The sequence below is a fragment of the Vigna unguiculata genome, chromosome 3 (assembly GCF_004118075.2).
Source record: "Vigna unguiculata cultivar IT97K-499-35 chromosome 3, ASM411807v1, whole genome shotgun sequence".
Taxonomy (NCBI): domain Eukaryota; kingdom Viridiplantae; phylum Streptophyta; class Magnoliopsida; order Fabales; family Fabaceae; genus Vigna; species Vigna unguiculata.
Window position 1 is genome coordinate 35,239,536 of NC_040281.1, and position 22,203 is coordinate 35,261,738.

Consider the following 22,203-nt stretch of genomic DNA (forward strand, 5'->3'; position numbering starts at 1 on the left):
CGCTCAGGCGAGAGGTTTCCCTCGCTCAGGCGAGAATTCGAGGAGTGGGAACAGTGGCTCCCTGCGGGGTCTCGCTTAGGCGAGCCTTCCTCGCTTAAGCGAGAATGCATCTCGCTCAAAACGGGGACTCTTCGCTTAAGCGACCCCTCGCGTAGGAATCCTGGGCAAAACCTTTGCTAGTCTCGCCTAGGCGAGACAAGCTCGCTTGGGCGAGATTATCAGACTTCGCCATTATTCGCACCTGCATCAGTTGTATTTTACGCATATTCAATATTACCAACCCTTCCCTGCATTCACAGTAGCATACTAGTTCAAGAATCACGAAACACCAACCAGACAATAGACAAGCATATGAAACAGAAAGGGTTCTAGCTTCCCTTACCTGGAAGGCTAGCAGAAACTTTGATATGCAACCGTGAGCACCACAATCCTACGGGCAAACCCAAAACTGGAAACACGATGGAACGGAACCAGAGCAAGGTTACTATGAAATCCTAATTGGAATAATAGAAACACAACTGGAGAAAGATCAGCGTTAGCTAAGGAATACTTACGTGGGATATAGAAACGAAGTTGAGCTTTGTTTGATCGAGATGGCGTAAACCTTAGCAGAGCTCTTTTGGGCAGCGGAGGAAGACGGCTATGTTTCTGTGAATGAGCGTGTTAGGGCAGATTTGCAAAAGTGGGGCTGAAAGGGAACCTTAGTAGCTTTAGGGCCTTAGCACCCTATGGGTCACCCTTTAGGCCCAACAGATTAAGGCCAACCCTTAAACATTAGGGCAGAAAATTAAAACTGGGACTTACACATTCAAATTTCATTTTATTAAAAATTTAATTTATTTAAAATCTATTTTAATTGATATGGATTTTAATTTAATTTACATTTTATATATTTTATGGATCAGATATTCATTCTCTAAATCAAGATTTTCAAATATGGATAGTCCAAAAAACTTAATCTAAATTTTTAATTTAAATTTTTAGTTAGGTCAAGCTAAAGGTTGAGATGGACTAGGATAATTTTCAAACTCGGATGGGTCGTGCCCAAAAACCTGTACGAACCAGGAAGGTTTGAAGACCTTGAAGGGTCGGGTGAGCCCGATGATCAGACGGGTTGGGCAGGCCTGACGACTTGGATGAGTCGGTTGGGCCCAACGACCTGAACGGCTCGGGCAGGCCCAAAGACACAAACGGGCTGGGAGGACCCAACAACCCAAATAAGTCGAGTGAGTCTGATGACCCGAACGGGTCCAACGAGCCCGAAGACCAAAACGGGCTAGGCCAGCCCAACGACCCTGTATAGACTGTGCAGGGTCGGCGACCCTAACAGGCCCGACAAGTCGAACGTGTTAGGTCAAGCAGACACAACGAGTCAGACAGACCACTCCAGCCCGACGATCTATACAGGTTGGCTTGGCTCGACCTGACGACCTGGACGACAGAAAGTTTAATAATTTTTTTAAAAAAATATATATATTTTTCATGTTTAAGAAGAAAGCCCATTAGCGGGTCTTGACCCACAGGGTTTTTGTGTGGTTTTTGGCCTTTGTAGGCTTCTTTAATGAAGGGTTTTTTTGTCCTATGGGTCAAGACCCACATGGGCCAAGATCTAACCTTGTGAGTTGGGCCAAATTGATAACTCTATCCAAATTGTATCATATCAACTTTAAAAAGACAAATTTTAAAAAATTTAATTTAAATTTCTTTTATAAAAAATGATTCTGGATTTTGAACTTAATCCAAATATTTGGATAGAATTTAAATCTTGATCCAAATATTTAGATATAAATTTTAAAATATTCAAACTAGTTTTACTAAAAAATGAATTTAGATTAAAAATCTGATTTAATTATTTATATATATATATGAAATAAATATGAATTAGATCATTAAAAATAAATCCGATCCATATGAATACCCCTACTTTTCTCTTATATCATTTAAGAATTGATTTATAATTTAAAAAAATTATATTTCTTAGTTTTCAATATTTTATTATTACCGTTCACTCTTCATCCTTTGTATATACAAGGTTTAAGTTTTTACATTATCTTTTAAACTTTCACTTTTTAACACCCCACTCGATACTAGTTTTAAACTTTCATATATATATATATATATATATATATATATATTTTTTTTTTTTTAATTATTGAAGATTTCACCTTTGATAAGCACCATATTTTATCTTTACCATATGGTTTAAACAGTGTATTTTCAAATTTCAGAAACCTGATTTGAAACTTTTAATAATATGTAATTAAAAAAATCATAAAATATTGTTAAATATTTAGAAAATTATTATATTAACTAGTGATATTTTATAAATTAAAAGTTAAATTAAATTGTTTATTAAAATTTTAATTACTTATTATTATTCAATTTAAATTAGATTTTAGAAATTAATTTAAAGTTAATAATAATAACTAGCGGATATTAAAGATCGAATTTGGACTCTAATTAAAAAATTAATTATATTTGTTTATTATAATAACAATTATTTTAGATATTAATACTTTTAATTTATAAAATAGTTATAATTTAGTTAATATAATGGTTAATTATTTTTATTTTATAAATTTTGTTATTATTTTTTAAAAAATAATAAGAATTAATTAATTTTTAAGTTTAAAAAAAATTAATTATAAATACAAAATTATAAAAGAGTTTGTTTTGGGTGTTATGGTCCATCTACATCTAGATAGCTCATGACCATGATTACAATATACAATTGCTTTGCTCCTATTCGTGTAGAAACATACTCCTCTTAACCTCTTAGCTTCGTTGTTTGGAAATGAACAGAGCAAGAGTGAGAATTACTATTGGTCACTAACTATCCATCTATATATATTATTCGAGATTCATAAACAAAGATCATAAGTGTTTGGAATGGAATGGAATGAAATTTAAAGTTCTATGCTATTTTGCATGGATATAAATTATGTTACTTCGTTTTAATCTATTTTCTTTATATAGTATTCTTGTAACTTTGCCAAGGTATAAAGTATGTGTTTTTTTAATTTAATTTTAGCATATAATATACATAATGCAATACATTTTACTTGGCGTTAACTTGGTATATTGTTTGGTTAGCTTCTAGTTATCGATTAAATTTAAACTTTTCTTTCGAATTTAAGTATTTTCTTGTGTAAATATAAGGGATACATATGGTGTCATTGTCATCACTAGAAGGAATATTTGAAAATTGGCACGTCCACCAATAAATCAGCTAAGAACTTATTATTCAAATGGTTTGAAAAAGAAAAGTTAAACCTTCATAAAGAGCATTTGAGCTAGTAATCTTGTGTTATTTGCTTTTAAATAATCTTAAAAATAAGATACTACAATTATTGTTTCAATACATATACGTAAAGTAACCTCTTTTTAAACAATTGTTTCAAGTAAGTCTGATAATAATTGCTTGTTTGACTCACTTAAAACACTATCCCTTTTAATATTTGTGATTATCATTTGACACAAGCAAATTTGTAAGAGATAACTATAACAACATAGCCTTTCCCTTTAATATATGGGGTATTTGTTGAAAGTGTGAGGAAAGAGAAACAAATGAAACAAAAATAGACTTGTTTTGTCCACAGCAGATGACTTTATTTAGGTGCAATGTTGAGATAAGCCTACAAAATTTACTTAACAAATTGTTTATTTAAGTTTTATAATTAAGAATTGTTGAAAATGTTTGTTTGCCATCTTTTATTTAAATGAACTTTTAAGAAATTAAAAAATATTATTTAGATTTAAAAAATAAAAAACAAAAAATTGTAATATTTGATATTTTACCATTTGCTTCGTGTATAAAGTGCATGAATAAAATTAAATGACAAGTTGTTTTGTATAGTATATTTTTCATATTTTCAAAACTTAAATTCTAAAAGTATCTCAAGAATTATTCTTCTTAGACAATTCGTGGAATTAAAGAAAAAAAAATTCATAAATCGTTATTCTTTGATGACAAAAGTTATGATCTATAAGTTGTAAGAAGACAAATTTATCTAGAGATATTAGATTTATGAGAAGTTGTGAAAAATGATTGCATTGTTTATTGTTCCTTAAAAGAACACAAATGATATTTCAAGAGATACATGTCTTTGCAGTAGATATTAATGGAAGAAGATCATGTGATTGAAGATATTTTACTTTATACCAATGGAAGTTCTTTTGACGTCAAGAACTACAAATGAAGCAAATATGATTAAAACAACAACACACGGGTTTTTTTTTTTATCTTGTCTTTATTGTAAGAAAATTAATCACCAACAAAAGTGTTGGTGGAACCATATGCAAAATGCCACAAATGTAAACCATTGGGACATGTAGGAAAGATACGTGAATCTCAACATCTTCAAGAAGATGTCAACATTGTAGAGGACAAATCAGAAAATAAACTACTTCTTTCAACACCATGTGTTACAACAACGAATCTACCAAAAAGTTAGATTATATATAGTAGTTGTACATACTACATGGCTCATGATTGATAACATTTCAAAGAGTTCAACAAATATAATATTTTTAAAGCATGAACTAAAAATGGAGAACAACTTATTGTGAAAGGTACATGAACAATTACAATTAATATTCATTCAAGTGTCAAATTAATTTTTTATTTCTTACATGTTCTTGAGATTAATAAAAATTTGTTAAGTATTCTTCAACTGAAATAGAAAAGATATATGTTGTCATTTGAAAACAAACATTGTGTAAAAAAATGCAAACAATGTATAAATATTTAAAGTTCACATGAAAAACAATATTTGTTTTAGATTTTATGAACAAGGAGATAGGTACAAATGAAAATATAAAAAAAATAAAAAATATTGGTATCATTTACAAAATTTGATGTTCAAGAGGAGAAAATAAATGAAAAGTTGTATTTTAACATCATCTAAAATTGGGTGTCCTTACCACAAAATTCATAATAAATAAATAATATATGGTTAATAAAATAGGAAATACAATTAACAATATCAAATTGATAGAAGATAATTGATTGAAGATGTGATTTCAGGGAAGAAAGAGAAAAATTAGACTTACAAATAAGAAAGGAGGAAGAAATTTGAAATTTGAAATTCAATAAACATATAATAAAACAAGGAAGAATGTTATTTGTTTAATATTTTTTATTTATTTATTTTTAGAACATCTTTATTTCTTTTAAAACATATTTTACATAAAAATAAAAATTTATTTATTTATCATATATATTTAAGAAATCAAAATTAAAATATTATAAATAATTGATATTACGCTACATTGATATAGTATTTATTTTAATTCATCACGATATAGAATTATCGATATCTAGAATTCCAATAAAAAAATAGTTGAGATTTTCTATTTTAAAAATAATTCAAATTGATTATCTATATATATATATATATATATATATATATATATATATATATATGACTATTCATATCACAATCTAAACTAAATTATAAACATTATCATAGTTTAACATTGTCATAGTTTAACTTGATTTAGAATTTAATTTATGGTTTAACTCTAAAATTTACAAAGAAGAAAACTCTATATTTATAGAAGAAAAACTATAAATTTAAAAATGGATATCACTTTCATGTTTTTATGTATCGATTAAAAATATAAAACAAATAATAATATTATATTAAACGATCAATTTTCTACCAAGTCTGATGAGATTTTTTATATATTAAGGAAAAATGGGTATGAAGAAGAAGAAAAGAATAAAAGGATGAAGAGAAAGAAGAAGTGGTGGAGGAGGAGGAAATCAAAGCTGGTGGTAGCAGTGGAAGTGCGACGACGATGACAATAAAAGCTCGATGCGACTGTGACCGCCAAAGTCAACAAAGGTGAAAGAGGGAGAGAAATAGGAGGAGGAGAAGAAGGAGGATGAGCTGGAAGTGACGCGATTGATGAGATGGTGGAGGCACAACGAGGTAAAGAGGAGGAAGAATAAGAAAAAGATGAGCAAGAAACGAAAGAAGAGGAGGAAGAAGAAGAAAAACTCAATCACAACTTTTATTGATAACATTTATGGTTAAATATGTTATTGGTCCTTCAACATTGAAAATTAGAATTAGTCACTATTGGAAAACTTAGTCTTTCATCTTTATAAATGTGTGAATTTAATGCTTTAAACCAAATTTTTTTAAGTTTATTTGACGTTTCAAAAACGTTTTTCAACTGACATTGAAGTGAACATGTGTCAAACAATGTAAACAAATTAAAATAATATAATGAAATGTGTTTGAAACTTTGAAACGTCAAATAAACTTAATAAAATTTGGTTAGAAGGACTAAATTAACGCATTTACAAAGTTAAGGGACTAAACTAGTTAAAGATTTTAAAGAGAAACTAATTCCAATTTTTACTAAAATTTGAAAGACAAAAAACATATTTAACCCTAGAATTTATTGAAATTATAATCCGTCAATAATTACCGATAGATTTGTGATCATCAATAATTACTAACTTATTACAAAACTCATCAGTAAAATTTATCGACAATCGATTTATTAATGTACTTTTAATCATCGATAAACTTAAATTACTAATTTTTGCTCTTACCCAATTATGTAGGTTGACAATACACAATTTCCTTGTAATATATATTCTAGTATAATAAAAAGTTGAAGTATATGAAATTTTTAGTTAGATAAATTTTTCGTGTTCACATGTAAATCTCTTAAAGTTTTACGATGATAGTAAAAGTAATTTACTTTTTCATGTATGAAGATTTAAAAGGAAAATAATTGGAATGCATTATCAAGTTTCAATCATGAGCTAACGAATTTAATTTTGAGCTTATCTATGGAGAATTTGGGACCCATTTATATTCAAGAAGAAATTACTAAATTGAAATTGAATCTTAAATTGTGTTTAACTTTAAATTTTGTCAATTAAGAACTAATAATTAAACCAAAATAGACTTTATTTAATTTATTAAAAAATGTTTTGATAACATTAGTCATTAATAAAATTGATAACCATGAAATATTAATTTAGTAAAAGTTATATACATTTTTCAAATTTTTACTTTTAAATAGGTATTATTCAATAGTAAATATTTCCTTTTGATAAAAGAGTAAAAATCGGTAGAAAGAAAGATGAATGTTTGTTTCTGTAGTTTACACGTAGTACAGCTGAACAACTCACGAAATGACACCAGAAAAAAGAATCACGAATATGCTCCCAGCTCAACTCTTGTCCCGATTCTCGAGGCAACTCTTCCTCTTCTTATAAATCAACGCTCACCGTTTCATCTTCCCATCCAACGGTTCTCCTTCATTCTCTCCCTCACAATATTAGGGTTTCGTTTTCTTGATCTTCCGAGACTTCCCACATTTTATCCTCTTCTTCACTCTTCATTTTTCTCGCAAAAATCATGGTGAAAGGTCCAGGTCTCTACACTGACATCGGCAAGAGAGCTCGGGGTAACTGGTTTTTCCTTTCGAATCATTCAGTGAATTCAGTTTTCATTTTTCTCTCTCCTTTTTTTTTTTTTTTCATTTTCATGCACTAATCTGCGTGAATATCTCATTTATACTGACGATTGCTACTCAGATCTTCTCTTCAAGGATTATCAGAATGACCACAAGTTCACCATCACCACTCAAACTTCTACTGGAGTGGTAATAATTATTTGTCTTTGTAGTGATGTTATTGTTTAAACTTGATGGACGTATTGTTTTCTTTTTCGTATATTGGTTATTCTTTAAGTTTCATTGCTTTTTGTACATTTTCATTGGAACCTTGTCTTGTTAGAGTTAGAAGTCTTGCTTGTTGTTCTGTCTGATTATTTTGTAATTGGCAGTAATTTGAAAGTGATTCAAGAAACTAGTAGAATCTTTTTCATCTAACATTATGTATTGTTAGCTTGAAATCTGGATTTAATACTTTGTTGTAATAGCTTAGGTCTCGTTGCACTGATGATTTTGCTGGCTTTATGTGTTCAGGAAATTACTTCAACTGGAGTCAGGAAGGGTGAGTTATATTTGGCCGATATCAGCACTAAGCTGAAGAACAAAAACATCACATCTGATATCAAAGTGGACACTAACTCCAGTGTAAGTTGAAATTTATTGGTGAAATAAATTTGAATTAGAACACTAGCCATTTCTTTCAGACCTGTCGGCTGTAATAAAATGGTTCTTTAATTGTAGGTGGACAATAGTTTTGCCTTTATCTCTTATCTTGTGATTTATAACTTGTTATTCGCTTTATTTATTGTGTTACTGGTTTGCAGATTTGTTATTTGAGTATTTGTGTTACTGTACTTCATCACTTTATAATTGAATTGACTATTGGACACCCAGTGTCATGCTAAAAAATCTGATGAGTAGCTTGTTAGAGACACTTGATACATTTCTCATCTGATTGAATACTTTCAGCTACGTACAACCATAACTGTAGATGAACCCGCACCTGGAGTCAAGGCAATTTTTAGCTTTATTTTTCCAGATCAGAAATCTGGCAAGGTAAGAAGCATTTTCCTTTGCTCTATCTTGCGGAGTATTTCCTTTGCTCTATCTTACAGAGTATTTCCTTTGCTCTGTTTTCTTTACTGTTATACGGAAAAATGACATTTGCTGAATTATCTATTGTTTAATAGGTGGAACTCCAGTACCTGCACGAGTATGCTGGAATCAGCACCAGCATTGGTTTGACAGCAAATCCCATTGTTAACTTCTCTGGTGTTGTTGGAAATAATTTGGTCGCTGTGGGGACAGATCTTTCATTTGATACTGCGTCCGGCAACTTTACTAAATACAATGCTGGACTGAATATTACACATGCTGACCTCATTGCATCTCTAACTCTGTAAGGATCTAATCCCAAGACAACCAATTTTAGAGAGGGTATGTATATATCGTTATTCATCTTGAATTGATCTCATGATTTATCTGTTCCTTTTTCTTAATGTAGAAATGATAAAGGTGATACCCTTAATGCCTCGTATTACCACATTGTAAGCCCGTTGACTAACACTGCCGTTGGCGCGGAGCTTTCACATAACTTTTCCAGCAATGAGAATTCACTCACCATTGGTACACAACATGCTCTGGACCCGTTAACACACTTGAAAGCTCGGGTGAACAACTATGGTCTGGCAAGCGCTCTGATTCAGCATGACTGGAGTCCAAAAACTCGTTTCTCTCTTGTTGGGGAGGTGGATACTGGGGCCATCGGAAAGAGTGCTAAGGTTGGTCTTGCTGTGGCCTTGAAACCTTAGATTTGGGCTTCACTTGTTGTGAAGATAATAAGTAATTGTAGGGTTTCGCTTTCCCGATGAACCTTTGGTCCTTCATTTTGGAGCTATATCAATTTCTTAATATATTGGTATGCTCGAGTGTACAATCAATAAGCACAAACAAAACTTCAATTTGTACTTAACAGATCCACTCGAATTTTATTGATTTAGTGGCACCTTTGCGTAAGTTTTTTCGGCATGGAAGGTGATTAATTTCAATATAGTTTGGGGTGTACATCAAAGGTTTGATTAGATGGCTGGTGCGTGTTTGGTAATATTTAGTTTCTTGGTTTTATATTTTAAATCATCCAGATTTTTTATGTATGTTTTAAAATGCATATCAAAACGACACGAATGAGTAACTGATTTAGACAAGGATTAAGTAAATTTTAGAGTTCTAAAGTTTGATTTTCTTCAACCTTTTTTAAAGGGGGGCCGGCCGAAGGCGCATAGGGTAAGTTGTACTAAAACGAGTAAGAGTGCCTCTCATCTGGTGGAGTTGTGTGATGGTAGTAATTTTCTGTCCGGATTTGATCTGAAAGCACAGATAGACACCTATTTTGATTTGAAAACTTAGTCAAAACTCAGAATCTAAATTCTAATTACACTCTTTAAACAACCAATTCATTGATTGGCTATTTCTTTCTCTAAAGACTTAATAACCAAACTTTAAAAATTCCGTAAATTTGATATTTTTAATTGATTTTTTGTTAATTTTTGTTTGTTAAAAGTATTTTTATTTTCATTTAGCAAAGCTAATTCAACAAAATTTAATTAAGCCAAAGGTAAAGTCAATATAATCTGGATTACTATATTGTATCTCAATAGATTGTTTCAATACACGATTGTTTCTATTTTTATTCTTTAAATGTAAAAATAAAGTATTTGCTATAATTTAAATTTGAATTTATTGAAAGAATATTATTTTGTAATGTTTGTAACATGTTAACTTTTAATATTATTTCATGTGTCTAATGAGCGTATAAAGACTCACGAAAGATAACACATTCGAAGGTAAAAAACTCCTTATATATAGCAGGTGAAGTTGAGGGGTGATATCTAACAGTTGGTATAGGTGTGCTGGGTGTCGAGATGTATAATCAATCCTCTTAGGATCTTAGTCATTCATTAATTTTTATACATGTTAAGTTTTTGTAGTTTCTTATAAATTAAATATTTTTAATTGAGTTTTTATTGAATTTTATAATTTATTAATTAATTAAAATTTTTACAGTGTAATTTTTTCATTGACCGAATGACTTGATATTGTCTTATTACGGGTACGGATTGAACTTAATAAATGGGTCCTTTACAAGTTAGTGATCATCCGAAACAAAGTAAGTGTTTTGACAAATAACTTTAGTGACATTTTTACTCTAAGCTTAACTAATTTTTTGAAATCTTTCTTTTCTTCTAAAAATATATCGTTTGTTCTACTCAATTTTTTCTATTTGCTTTCAAAATATAATTTTTTATTCTGCTTGATTCCTTGTTTTAGAGGGACTACAAAGAAAAATCAAGACAGTTAAAGGAATTAAGTGGAAAATTGTGATACATTGAAAAGACCAAATAATCAAGAAACAAATACTACATTTAACTAACTAATTACTATTGTTGTGCTGTTTAGTACAATAATTTGAGGGACTAATCTATAATTCTACGAAAGCTGTTCAACCATTACCACCAGTCATGGCTCTTTTAACAAGTCTGTCTTATTGGAATGATCATTTTTTTGGCTGAAAATATTAACCAGACATCCTCAAATTGAATCTAAGGCAACATCCTGGTAAACATAATCTGAGTCTTCAGTGGGGCAAACAAAAGCACAAGCCATAAGCTAAGCGGGTTTATTTTAATATCAAAGGGAAAAAACACAGTGCAATGTTTGACTATTCACAACTCAAGACAGTGGATGTGGAAAGGCTTATTAAAACGCACAGTACTAGTTCAGACTTAACAGTCACAGACAAAATTAAAATGTATATATGGATAGAGTTTGAAAGAGAGAAGGTTCCTATAGTTCTAGTAATGTGATATTTGTGGCCTCAAGACCGAGTCATACTTCCTTGTAGAAGACCATCTCTGAACTGTGAAGCAATATCTCTTACAGCACCTGGTCCGTGTGGAACAAAAACAGAATTGGATTTTGAGGACGCACCAATCTCCTTCAACGTGTCAAAGTATTGGGTCACCAAAACCATGTCCATTACATCCTTAGATGATGTCCCAGGGACATTTTCTGAGAAGGCTAGGACACTGTCCCTCAGAGCATCTACTATGGCTTGACGCTGCCGAGCTATTCCAAGCCCTGCTAAATACTTTGATTCTGCCTCTCCTTCAGCCTTTTTAATCTGCAGAATCTTCTCTGCTTCAGCTTTCTCATTTGCAGCAACCCTCAATCTTGCAGCTATTATGGCACAGGGTAAAGAAAATGTCAACTTCAAAGAATTTATTCTAAACAAGACATAAGCTAATGATGTTTGTCTAATGCAATAAAGCTGGTGAATTTGAGAGAACATTGATACTGATACACTTTTATTCCAAAACTATAAATTTTGTTTTACCTAACCAGGTCAATGACACTAATTTCCTGTAAATGAATGTTCCTTCTAATTGCATGTATAAAAAAAAATAGTAATTTGAGTTCGGCCAAAAACATACTAAACAAACACATAATCATACCAGCATTTATCTCGTTCATGGCTCTCTTCACACGCTCGTCTGGTTCAATATCCACAATAAGAGTCTGGACTATCTCATATCCGTAGGCAGACATAGCCTTCATATGCATATGGCAAGTTAAAAACCAATGCATGATAACTTCCTAGTCCTCACTCCTTAACATACACACCCAAAAAACTAATCACCTTTTCAAGTTCTTCCTCAACAGCTCTTGCAATTTCTTTCTTCTGCTCAAATGAGGCATCTAGATCCATCTTAGGAACACATGCCCGAATGACTGAAATAGCATAACGGATTTGTCAGTTTTCTGCAATAAACCTAACTTTTATCAAGGAGTTTACTAAGATACAAAATGGACACCGTCAAAGACATAGGCCTGGATCTGTTCCCTGGTATTGCTAAGCTTGTAAAAAGCATCATCTGCCTTCTCTGCCAGCGCTCGATATTGAATAGACGCAACAACAGTGACAAAAACATTGTCCTGGTATGTAATAAGTTCAGATAAGCAGAGAAAATGATGAAAAAATAAAGGTACTTAGTTAAACTATTCAATTGAGCAAGTATTACATAAGAGTTTCTCATTTATAACTTATTAATAACTTCTATTCAAAATAAGCAAAAGTAACTTATAGGAACGTTACAAGATCAAGATTCCTTAGACTTATACAATCAATCTTCTAAAGCACTTATTATGAAAGGAGACAATTTAGATGTAGTTTCATGAATATTGTTCTCTAATTGGAATTTTACTTTGATAACACACATTGATATTTAACAGAATATTTTATTGTGTAAATTATTGAGGTAGAACTTCAAATTTGATTAAAGAACAGTAACAACAAAATCTATAATACAGCATCTAAGTTTTATTTATTATAAAATTGAACAAACTTCCTAGACGTATGATGATGTATGATTAAACGACATTTTAAAAACCCTTTACATTGCAGGTGCATTTCCATTAAATTGGAAGACCAAACACCCCCTAAAGCTAATCAAGTCAATTGTGTTGGCTATAAAATCTGGTAATCAAGAAGAAACCTTTGTTTTTGTTTCGCAGCGAACATCTAGCTGTTGCACACGCAAAGAAAGGTAACCAGCTATTTGAGTGCCAAAGAACCATGGTACACAGTGGAAACCAGGTTGAAGCACATCATCATATTTGCCAAAAATCTCTTTGATGGCCACCGTAGATTGCTCCACTTGAAGACAACCCAGAGCCAGACCCATCTATATTCTTTCGGAACCCTGAACAACAAATTGTCAAAAAAAAAAAAAAGCACTAACAGAACATGATTGTTATATTATCAACAGTTTTCACAACAAGCAGAACATGCAAATTAAAGGGTATTAATAGCCTCAAGATTTAAAGGGGAAAGAGTGTAATGAAGTGAGATCTAATAGGAAGAGGAAGAACTCAAAGAAGATGACAATATAGAGAGAATTATAACATACCATCTAAATCCAAATTAGAAGAAAATTAGAACGAAACAACCAAGAAAAAGAAGATTTCTTTTGTTACCTGAAAGTTAGAGGGAAGGAAAAGGAGTGCCACAAACACAGTTTTTTGTATATGCCTTTGTATCAACCCAACATTTGCCGGTTCAGGATCCCCTGCTGTTTAAGATATGAACAAATACAGCTTCATTATTTCGGTTCCTTTTTTATTTTCAAAGTAAATTTTAAAATGTTTTTATTGTATTTAAGTTTAACTTTTAAAGTTTGCAAAATTAATTATTTTTCCTTTATATTATATATATATATATATATAGTTTATATTTGCATTTAGTAAGATGTAAAAATAAAGAATAGTAAATGTAAGACCATGTAAAATTATAAAATAATGAAAAATAAATAAATGAAGTGATAATTAATTATTTTAAAAGGATTTATTTTAAAAAATTTATTTAATATATAATAGTTTATTGTTATTTTTATTTAAAACATTTTTTAAGAGATAGAAATACAAAAGTAGGAAAATATATGTGCTATTTTTTAATTATTAGAAACATCACATATTTCTAGGATCGTAAGGATGATAATAAAATAAAATTTATAAATAAATATATTAAATGATTGAGTGAATGTTAAGTCTCATGAAAAAATGTGATACAGACAAATATTGAAAGATATTTACTTACTAAATTTGGGAAGCTAAAATTTTATTTTGTTATTTGTATGTGTTTTAAACTTAAGATGAGTGTTATTTTGAGGTGTGATGAGTATTTTCATTTCGTTGTTTAAGAAATATTTTTATTATTTTTGAATATATGTTTGCAATCGGTTCTACCCTATGAAGATATTTTATTTCACCATAATTGGGGAGTCTACCCTCTTAGGACGATGTTCCACTCTCTGATAGAGAGTATTGTGTGTTTGAAAAGATTTTTTTTTTTTATTTGTTTATTTTATTTGTTAGAAAAAAATTATTTATTTTTTAAGAAGGCATTGAAGTTTAATTGAAATTGTGAATTTTATTTTTTAAACAAAATGTTTTAGCTTTGTTACTTTAGTTTACTCTTTCATGTTTATTTGTTTTCCTTTTATCGTGTAATATTTTTATATTCCAGAGATAATAAAAAATAAGAATAGGATAAGATTAGAAAATAATAAAAATTTCTTAAAGTTTAATTTCTTTTTAATTTTAACAATTTATCAAAAAAAATTGGATGTAAAACATTATTTATATCTGTTTAGAATAATAGGTTATTGATATGGTTATAAAACTTAGAAAAATAAAAACAATTGGGATATTAAAAGTGTTATAAATATTTTACTGAATCAAGAAAAGTTATTATTTTTCTTAATGTTTTCAAAAGAATCTTAATGATTTTTTTATTCTTATTGTCATAACAAAAACTAGAAATAAAAAATACATTCAAAAGAGTGTTAGATAACTTATTAATGGACATATAAAAGGGATTTATTTGTCCCTTATTTCAGTATCATAATAAATATGCATCTTATGTGTATTTTCTTACACTTTTGTGTGAAAATTCAGTTTTTCTCTAATTTTTTAATACACCCTTTATTATATATATATATATATATATATATATATATATTTTAAGTTTCTAAATTTTTAAAATTAAACAAAATAAGAAGGAATGTGAAGTTAAATTAAAAATATAGTTTGTAATCCTTAAATTTGTATACATATTTAGAATTTAATAATCAAACTATTTCTTAACTGGGAATCCGTCCCGTTTTAACGGAGAATTCCCACATTAATTGGATATAAGTATGAGTATAAGAAATTTCTGACTTTTTTAATTAAATATGAGGATGTGTATTAAGATGTACATATCCCGTCATGATACCCGTTCCCGCCATATTTCGTCTCCGTTTAAATTATTAAAATATTCACAATTAATTAAGTAACTATATATATATATATATACTTTATATTTTTTATTTCTTCTAATTATTTAGTTTGTCATAAAACTTAATCACATCTTCAATATATTATCATAACATTTATGTAATTATGTTAAAATGATATATGTCAATTAAAAAAAATTTATGCCTCACATTTCAATATTTCTATTATTTTTTCATATTTTTATTTATTGTATATTTTCCTTTCACATGAGAATATTTAATACTCCCAATTTAAGTTAATATATATAAAAAAAATCTTTACTTATTATTATTAATTTTTGTTTTATTTGAAGAAATCTTTTGTTTCGTTAAAACATTTTTTGTTATTTTTCAACCATTGAGTATATATGTTGATATTTGAAAAGTTTACTTAAATTTCTAAAGTATTCTTCATCTTATCATATCATTAATTATACATTTGATTTTCTTTATGCGATTTATTTCAATGGTTTCTCAAATTATTTCTAAGACACATATTTGCTAATTTTTTAATATTTTTATTTATTATTTATTTTCATCATGTAAAATATTATTTCAATATATTTTTTTTAATTATTTTTTATTTTCTAACTCATTATCAATCATACTGTAATTTTTTCACTATAGTTGTATAAATAACTTTTATTTACTACAACATAAAAATTTAATATAATTGCCATGAATATTTTTTTTTATCACTATCCAACATATATTGGAGTTCAAAAGATATAAGATCTGTGTCAATTTTATTATTATGTTTATTATTTGTTCTTTGTGTCATTTTGATCAAATGATATTATAACTTTTATTAGTGTATAGAAAATAGATTAATTAGAATTTTAAAAATTGAAGTAAACAAACATTTAAAATATATTTTAATTTAAATATTTGTTTTTCTTTTATATATTTTTTTAATATTTTTTAATTTTATCAACTAAGTTTGATTACTGTTTGCAGTTTGCAAAATTAATAAATGTTTTGGTTCTCATGAGGATGTGGATAATTTTTTCTACGAAGATGAATATGAGATAGGAAAACCCGTCCCACCCTTTCCCATTGCCATCCTTAATGATATCATGTTATGATGCACCGATAACTTGGGTCACGTATCCGTATCTGACACGTATTGTGTCCGATACTTTAGGATACTTTCTATCAATGAAGTATCTAATTTATAAAGTCGTAGTACACTACAAGTAAATCAATCTTTGAATAATGATCAATTTTAGTGACAAAAAATAATTAGTCATATATAGTGATCAAATTGACAACTAAAATAGTTCAAAAAAATTATATTGGTCTCTAAATTGATAATTAAAATATTTTTAATTATGAATTGGTTTCTAAATTTGTCATTAAATTAGCTGTCAGGTTTTGACTACCAAAATAATTAGTTTCTAAATTGGTCTCTAAACATATTTTTGGTTACTAAAATTGATCGGTATTTAAGAGTTTTCTTTAAATAATACTTCTATGATGACAATAATTTATATTTTTATGTTGACAACTTTAATATATATAGTTTTAATTTTGATTCACACAAAAACAATCATATATTTATTATATTTTTAAGAATTATTTCAATATTCATATACCACGTATTTATTACGTATCGTATCTTATTATTTTGAAAATAAATGTATCGACATATCGGATACGTGTCATATCTAATACACATCGTATTTGTACATTATGAATAAGGTTTTTTCTTATACAAAATCTATTTAAGAAACGTCTTAGTTTTTTTTTTCTTTAATAATTTTTTATTCCTAAAATTGAAATTTTATTTAAGAGATATATTACAAAACTACTTAAAATAATAATATGTGCACTGTAGTGTAAACTGTTTCTAGGTGGAAAGACGAATTTTAAGACATTTTAACTCGCAATGATTAATTAGTCAAATGATATTTATAACTATACATACATAAAATAAATAAAGAGATCTTTTTTATTCGTGTTTATTCAATTTTATTTTTAATTATTATTTTATAAATAATTTATTTTTAATTGTTATTTTAATTTTTCTTTTATTTTAAAAATTTATTTTCATGTACATATATTATTTTCTTAATTTTATATTTAACAATTACTTTAAAATTAATTACATATTTTAAAAATAAATATTATTAATTTTCATTCAAATTTTTATGAAAATTAAAAAAAATTGCAAACCGCACCTGTTTTTTCGTTAATAAAATAGGGATATACATAAATGAGTTATGAAACAATAAAAAATAAAATACACATTTAAGGTCTCACTTAATTAATTTATGAATAAATCTCTCATTTAAAAAAAAGCTCAAAATATAATCTTATACTATAATCAATTTGTTAATTCTTGTAAAGAGTAAGTATTTTATTAAGTAAAATATATTAATTTAACACAATTTGTAACCTTACACTAATTTATATATTTAAAAGTATTCATTTATATAAATAAACATTTATCACACTTAATAATAAGTCAAATAAATTTATAATTTATAATTTAAGATTTATAAAATATGCTTTATAATATTTTTTTTAAATATGGTATCCAAAATAAAATAGATAAATAATGAATTGGACATCATAGAAATAAAAATAAATCCTGAGGGCTTTTTGTGGACTGTGAATTCAGGGTCAGGCCCTAGACTTCTTATTTATACGTATCCGAATCTAAAGTTTGTTCTTTGAATTACCATTATCTGATCCAAATCATACACGGGCTAGGCACATTCAGAGGTAGACCCATCATAGTTTATTCTGCAACTTTCACACCTTCATCTCTTCAGGTATCATATGCTTTTTTTTTTTTTTTTTCCTTCTATACATGTATATATAATAAAAAGACAAGCTCTTCTTTCTTGTTTCTTGGAGAGGTTTAATTTTTCAAACTACCTTTCGATGTAAGTTACGAAGTAGGATCTTAGGCATGTCTGTGTTGGAAACTCAAATGGAATGGAAGAATTCGAGTTTAGGCAAAGTGGGTATTATTTTGAAGGCTAAGCATAAGGATTGAGCGATCTGGGTTTTCAAATTGACCCTGTTGTAGTCTTCCCTAGCCTGTGTTGGGTCACCCACATGGGTTGGTGGAGTAAGTTACTTTAAAGCTTCCACCTTGTGATGCTTTTTATGAGAAGTGAACAAGTTGAGGAGGAAAAAGTAAGTCGAAGAACACTCAATATTTGGTATGAGTAGGCGTCATATAGTCACTTGTAAGTTTTAATACTTAGCTTTAAACCAGATCGAGATTATTGCATTGCACACCGTTTTGGTTGGTCATTTGTTGAAATCACAGTGTGGTTTGGATAAAAGGGTTTGTGAAATTTTCATCTGATGCAAATTTTAACACTTATTGACTGATTGATTTTAATATATTATTCCAATATATTAGGATTCATTTTATAATGTTGGCATTTGTATTCCATTATGCTTCATAATATTATCAAGGGATGTAGCAACCTTCTCTGGAAATTCTGTTTGTAGAAGGTTACTGTATTATTATTTTTGTCATGTAGGAGTGCTTGGAATCTATATTATATTTAGAGAAATAATGGTCGAAAGTTCTCATGTAGTGTTATTAAAAAGTATATTAAACCAATTGCACAGTTAGTTTTGTGAGCTGCAAGGGTGTCACTGTTGCACTCATTCTGCATCCTCTTGTCACATATGATGATTTTCCGTTTCATTGAACTTTGAGTTAAGATTATGTGAATTTTTCTATGTATTTTAATTTTATTTGCGTAGAATTTATTTTTTATGCATAAAGAATTCATATATGTCATATATTTCAACTGTTATATATGTGGTGGATTGTGGGCTTTCCAATGTTTATCACCATCAGCTATCACTGGTGCCCACCAAAATCATGTTGTTAAATCATAATTTTTTTAGATAGAACACAAGTATTGCAGATATATTCATGTCCATATATTTTAGGTATATTTATATAAAAATGCATAAAAAATCCAAAGTTATAGAGATGTGGGTTTGCAAAATAAGAGGAATGATAAGATGTTCTTGGAATTGCAGCCTTGCTAATTATCTGCTATCATTAGGCCCCAATATTTGATTTTTCATACTTTTTCTTTACAGTAAACTCTCAAGGGTGAAGAGGGCCTTTAAGTATGTATTTAGTTGTAATATATCTTCATTACTCAATTTCATCTCTCTGTTTCACTTTGTTTGTCTCACAGCTCTAGTTCTCTCTCAAGCTTTCTTCACTTCCTGAACTTGTCGTGTCGTGTCTGGCTTTGGCCATCATCAAAGTCAAGTCTTCTTCACGTAAGTGAGAATCCATAGATCTCATTTATACTCTTGTTCATGTTAATCCAACTTATTTCCTTGTGTGTATGTTTCATCATTTTAATTTAATTTGAGTTGTCATTCAGGGATGAATTCCTCTATCTTTGAAAATTTGTTCTTGAATAATTTAATGGAGATTTACTTGATTCTCTCCTTTATTTTGAAATTGTTTGTACCTGTTCTTTTTACAAATGTACGATACTTCTCTCTTGTTAGCAAGGTTATCAATGACAGAAGGCGAAAATTATGCCCAATAAGCATGCCAGTCCAACCTATGTTACTGCTATAGTGGTTTTCCTTTGGTTCACAAATGTCCTATTTTGATCTTGTCAGAAATTTTCATGTTATAGTGTTATGGTTGCGCCATTAATGGTTATTCAACAACATTGCTTGTTTGTGTTGCAATTGCCACTCTAAGAGAAAGAAATGAAACTGCAAGGGGATGCAACTATGACTCTATGTTGCCTGTGAACTGAATATAACATGTTTTTCCCGATGATGAGGGTTTTGATATTTTGAAAAGTTTGTGCCTGTTAATTGGAGATTATATCCAACATTAGTGTATCATGTCCAACATTACTAGAACATTTTCCTACCGTTCATGTTGTTGATGATGGTATGATTTGCCAATGGTCTTATACTTAGAAGAACTTCATGCATGATTTTAGTTTTTTAAATCTGTGCATTAACACTATATGACTTACTTTTAAGAAAAATGCTATATTATTTATTTTGGATTGAAGTTTTTTTATAAATTTTTTATTTATAGGAAAATACACATGGATTCATCACAAAGCACAGCTCTAGGGGGGAATGGTGGAAGTGGTGGAAATGGGACATTGGTTTCTCAAACTAATGATATGACAGCTTCTGCAGCCGGAGCTGATGATTCTATGCAGAAGTTGAGCCAGGTCAGCAACTCAATTCAGAAAACCTTGGGCCTTATTCATCAGCTTTACCTCACAGTTTCTACCTTCAATGCTGCCTTTCAAATGCCTCTACTCCAGCGCATGTATTTTATTCTGATCCTTTTCCTGTAATGTTTTTTTTTTTTTTTTTTTTTTTTTTTCTGTTTTGCTTTTACTTCGTGTTCAAAATTGATCATATTTTACTTTAAACATTCCAGTAATGGCCTTGTTGTAGAGCTTGACAACATGGTTAAATTGGCAGAGAAATGCAACATTCAGGTTCCCATGGAGGTTGTTAAGTGAGTGATTTACCTTTGTATATGCTCATATAGTTTTCTTTTGACCTAATATAAGTTATCTTTTGTTATTTTTCTTATCTGAGTTTAATTTTTGGCTATAGTCTAATTGATGATGGAAAGAATCCAGATGAATTTACCAAAGATGTTATAAACAGCTGTATTGCAAAGAATCAGATCACCAAAGGAAAAACTGATGCCTTAAAGGTCTATTCTTATTCTTTATTTTCATTACATATGAATTTCTTTCTGTTTGCAGCTTTGTCTCCCTATGCATTTAATAAACAGCTTTAGTCTAACCTAGCATATCTGTTTGGGCAGAGTTTGCGTAAAAATCTTTTGGAGGAATTGGAGCAGAACTTTCCTGATGAGGTTGAAACTTTTAGAGAGAGTCGTGCTGCTGCAGCTGCTGTAAGTATTCCTTATTTGATTTTTTATTTCATTGAGGAACAGAGATTTAAAATGACCTGCTATGTCATTGGTGTGCTCTAAGTTCATTGTAGGATCTTAGGATATCTTGATTTTTGTATTTTAACTTTACTACTCTTCTTTCTGTAACTGATAATTTCATATAAACTAGGTTAAATGTTTTATCTTTTCCATAGCTTTACTAATCTTCTTTCCATGAATTGTTTTTTGTATTTTAACTTTACTGTTATTATTTTTTTTTAATAGTTGTTATTGCAAAAAATAACAGATAATACAGCTGAGAGAGATTTATTTAGTCTAGGAAGAACTTAATAATACACATTTAATAGGACTATAGTAATTAGAAGCATGAAGAGACTATTTATATTGCTAAATTTATATAGAACCAAGAATTATGCATTTTTGTTCATTACATAAATCTTGGCCTTATTCCATCATGCAGGAATTGAAACGTCAGGCACAAGCTCAAAGTGCCCTGCCAAATGGAGATGTGAGGGTTAAATCAGAGCATTGAGTGACATGTTTCTTGTGCCTTTTCTTGTCTGTAAATGGACTCGGATATTTCTGTTTCTTTCCTATGTTATACATATGCATTGTATAGTGAAGTTCATCTTTGCTTCCTTTTTATCTATCTGTGTCTTGGTTAAATGTTGTAAATTTGCTAATTTTTGCTTACTGTTAGTTAATTGAATATTATTGCTGTTTTTTTGAGTGTGTATAAGTGCTTAAGGTGTATTTTCCATCAAGAAATTAATTAAACTTGTTTCTATGTGTTTGTAAAATACCTGTTAGTAAAATAGTAATATAATGTAATGCTTCTTCTTTGCAGGTTATATCATGTGTAAAATTGTGTATTGATTCGGTTGTTCATGTTCCTCTTTTCTAAGATCATGTGTTTGACTCTTGGCATGCCATTTTGCATTCATGTGTCCATGTCTAAACTGTATAGGCATGTCAAAATCTCCATTAAATATCAGGTCTTAATAT

The 22,203-nt window shown here is 29.2% G+C and overlaps 3 protein-coding genes across 8 annotated transcripts; 2 read left to right on the forward strand and 1 right to left on the reverse strand.

The window, feature by feature from the left end:
• Positions 1–7,185: 7,185 nt before the first annotated feature.
• Positions 7,186–9,503, forward strand: LOC114179919 (mitochondrial outer membrane protein porin of 36 kDa-like). Its single transcript, XM_028066422.1, has 6 exons — positions 7,186–7,434; positions 7,565–7,632; positions 7,957–8,067; positions 8,392–8,478; positions 8,613–8,821; positions 8,927–9,503. The coding sequence occupies exons 1-6, from the start codon at positions 7,386–7,388 to the stop codon at positions 9,231–9,233; spliced, it is 831 nt and encodes a 276-aa protein (XP_027922223.1). The 5' UTR covers positions 7,186–7,385; the 3' UTR covers positions 9,234–9,503.
• A 1,560-nt stretch (positions 9,504–11,063) lies between these two features.
• LOC114175676 (hypersensitive-induced response protein 1-like) lies at positions 11,064–13,584 on the reverse strand. Of its 2 annotated transcripts, none has more exons than XM_028060455.1 (6): positions 13,456–13,584; positions 12,975–13,181; positions 12,294–12,414; positions 12,119–12,210; positions 11,934–12,030; positions 11,064–11,658 (listed from the first exon to the last, which is right to left on the reverse strand). In XM_028060455.1, exons 2-6 carry the CDS (start codon positions 13,161–13,163, stop codon positions 11,297–11,299), a joined length of 861 nt encoding a protein of 286 aa, XP_027916256.1. In that variant the 5' UTR covers positions 13,164–13,181; positions 13,456–13,584; the 3' UTR covers positions 11,064–11,296. The 2 variants fall into 2 exon arrangements, with proteins under 2 accessions (XP_027916256.1, XP_027916257.1); XM_028060456.1 differs by having other exon boundaries at positions 13,389–13,492.
• A 4,322-nt stretch (positions 13,585–17,906) lies between these two features.
• LOC114176563 (mediator of RNA polymerase II transcription subunit 10b-like) lies at positions 17,907–21,937 on the forward strand. Of its 5 annotated transcripts, none has more exons than XM_028061643.1 (7): positions 17,907–18,070; positions 19,475–19,562; positions 20,353–20,595; positions 20,710–20,790; positions 20,892–20,994; positions 21,109–21,198; positions 21,659–21,937. In XM_028061643.1, the coding sequence occupies exons 3-7, from the start codon at positions 20,363–20,365 to the stop codon at positions 21,728–21,730; spliced, it is 579 nt and encodes a 192-aa protein (XP_027917444.1). In that variant the 5' UTR covers positions 17,907–18,070; positions 19,475–19,562; positions 20,353–20,362; the 3' UTR covers positions 21,731–21,937. The 5 variants fall into 5 exon arrangements, with proteins under 5 accessions (XP_027917444.1, XP_027917441.1, XP_027917443.1 ...); XM_028061640.1 differs by having other exon boundaries at positions 20,353–20,619; positions 21,659–21,922; XM_028061641.1 differs by lacking the exon at positions 17,907–18,070 and adding an exon at positions 18,149–18,440 and having other exon boundaries at positions 20,353–20,619; positions 21,659–21,922.
• Positions 21,938–22,203: the final 266 nt, after the last annotated feature.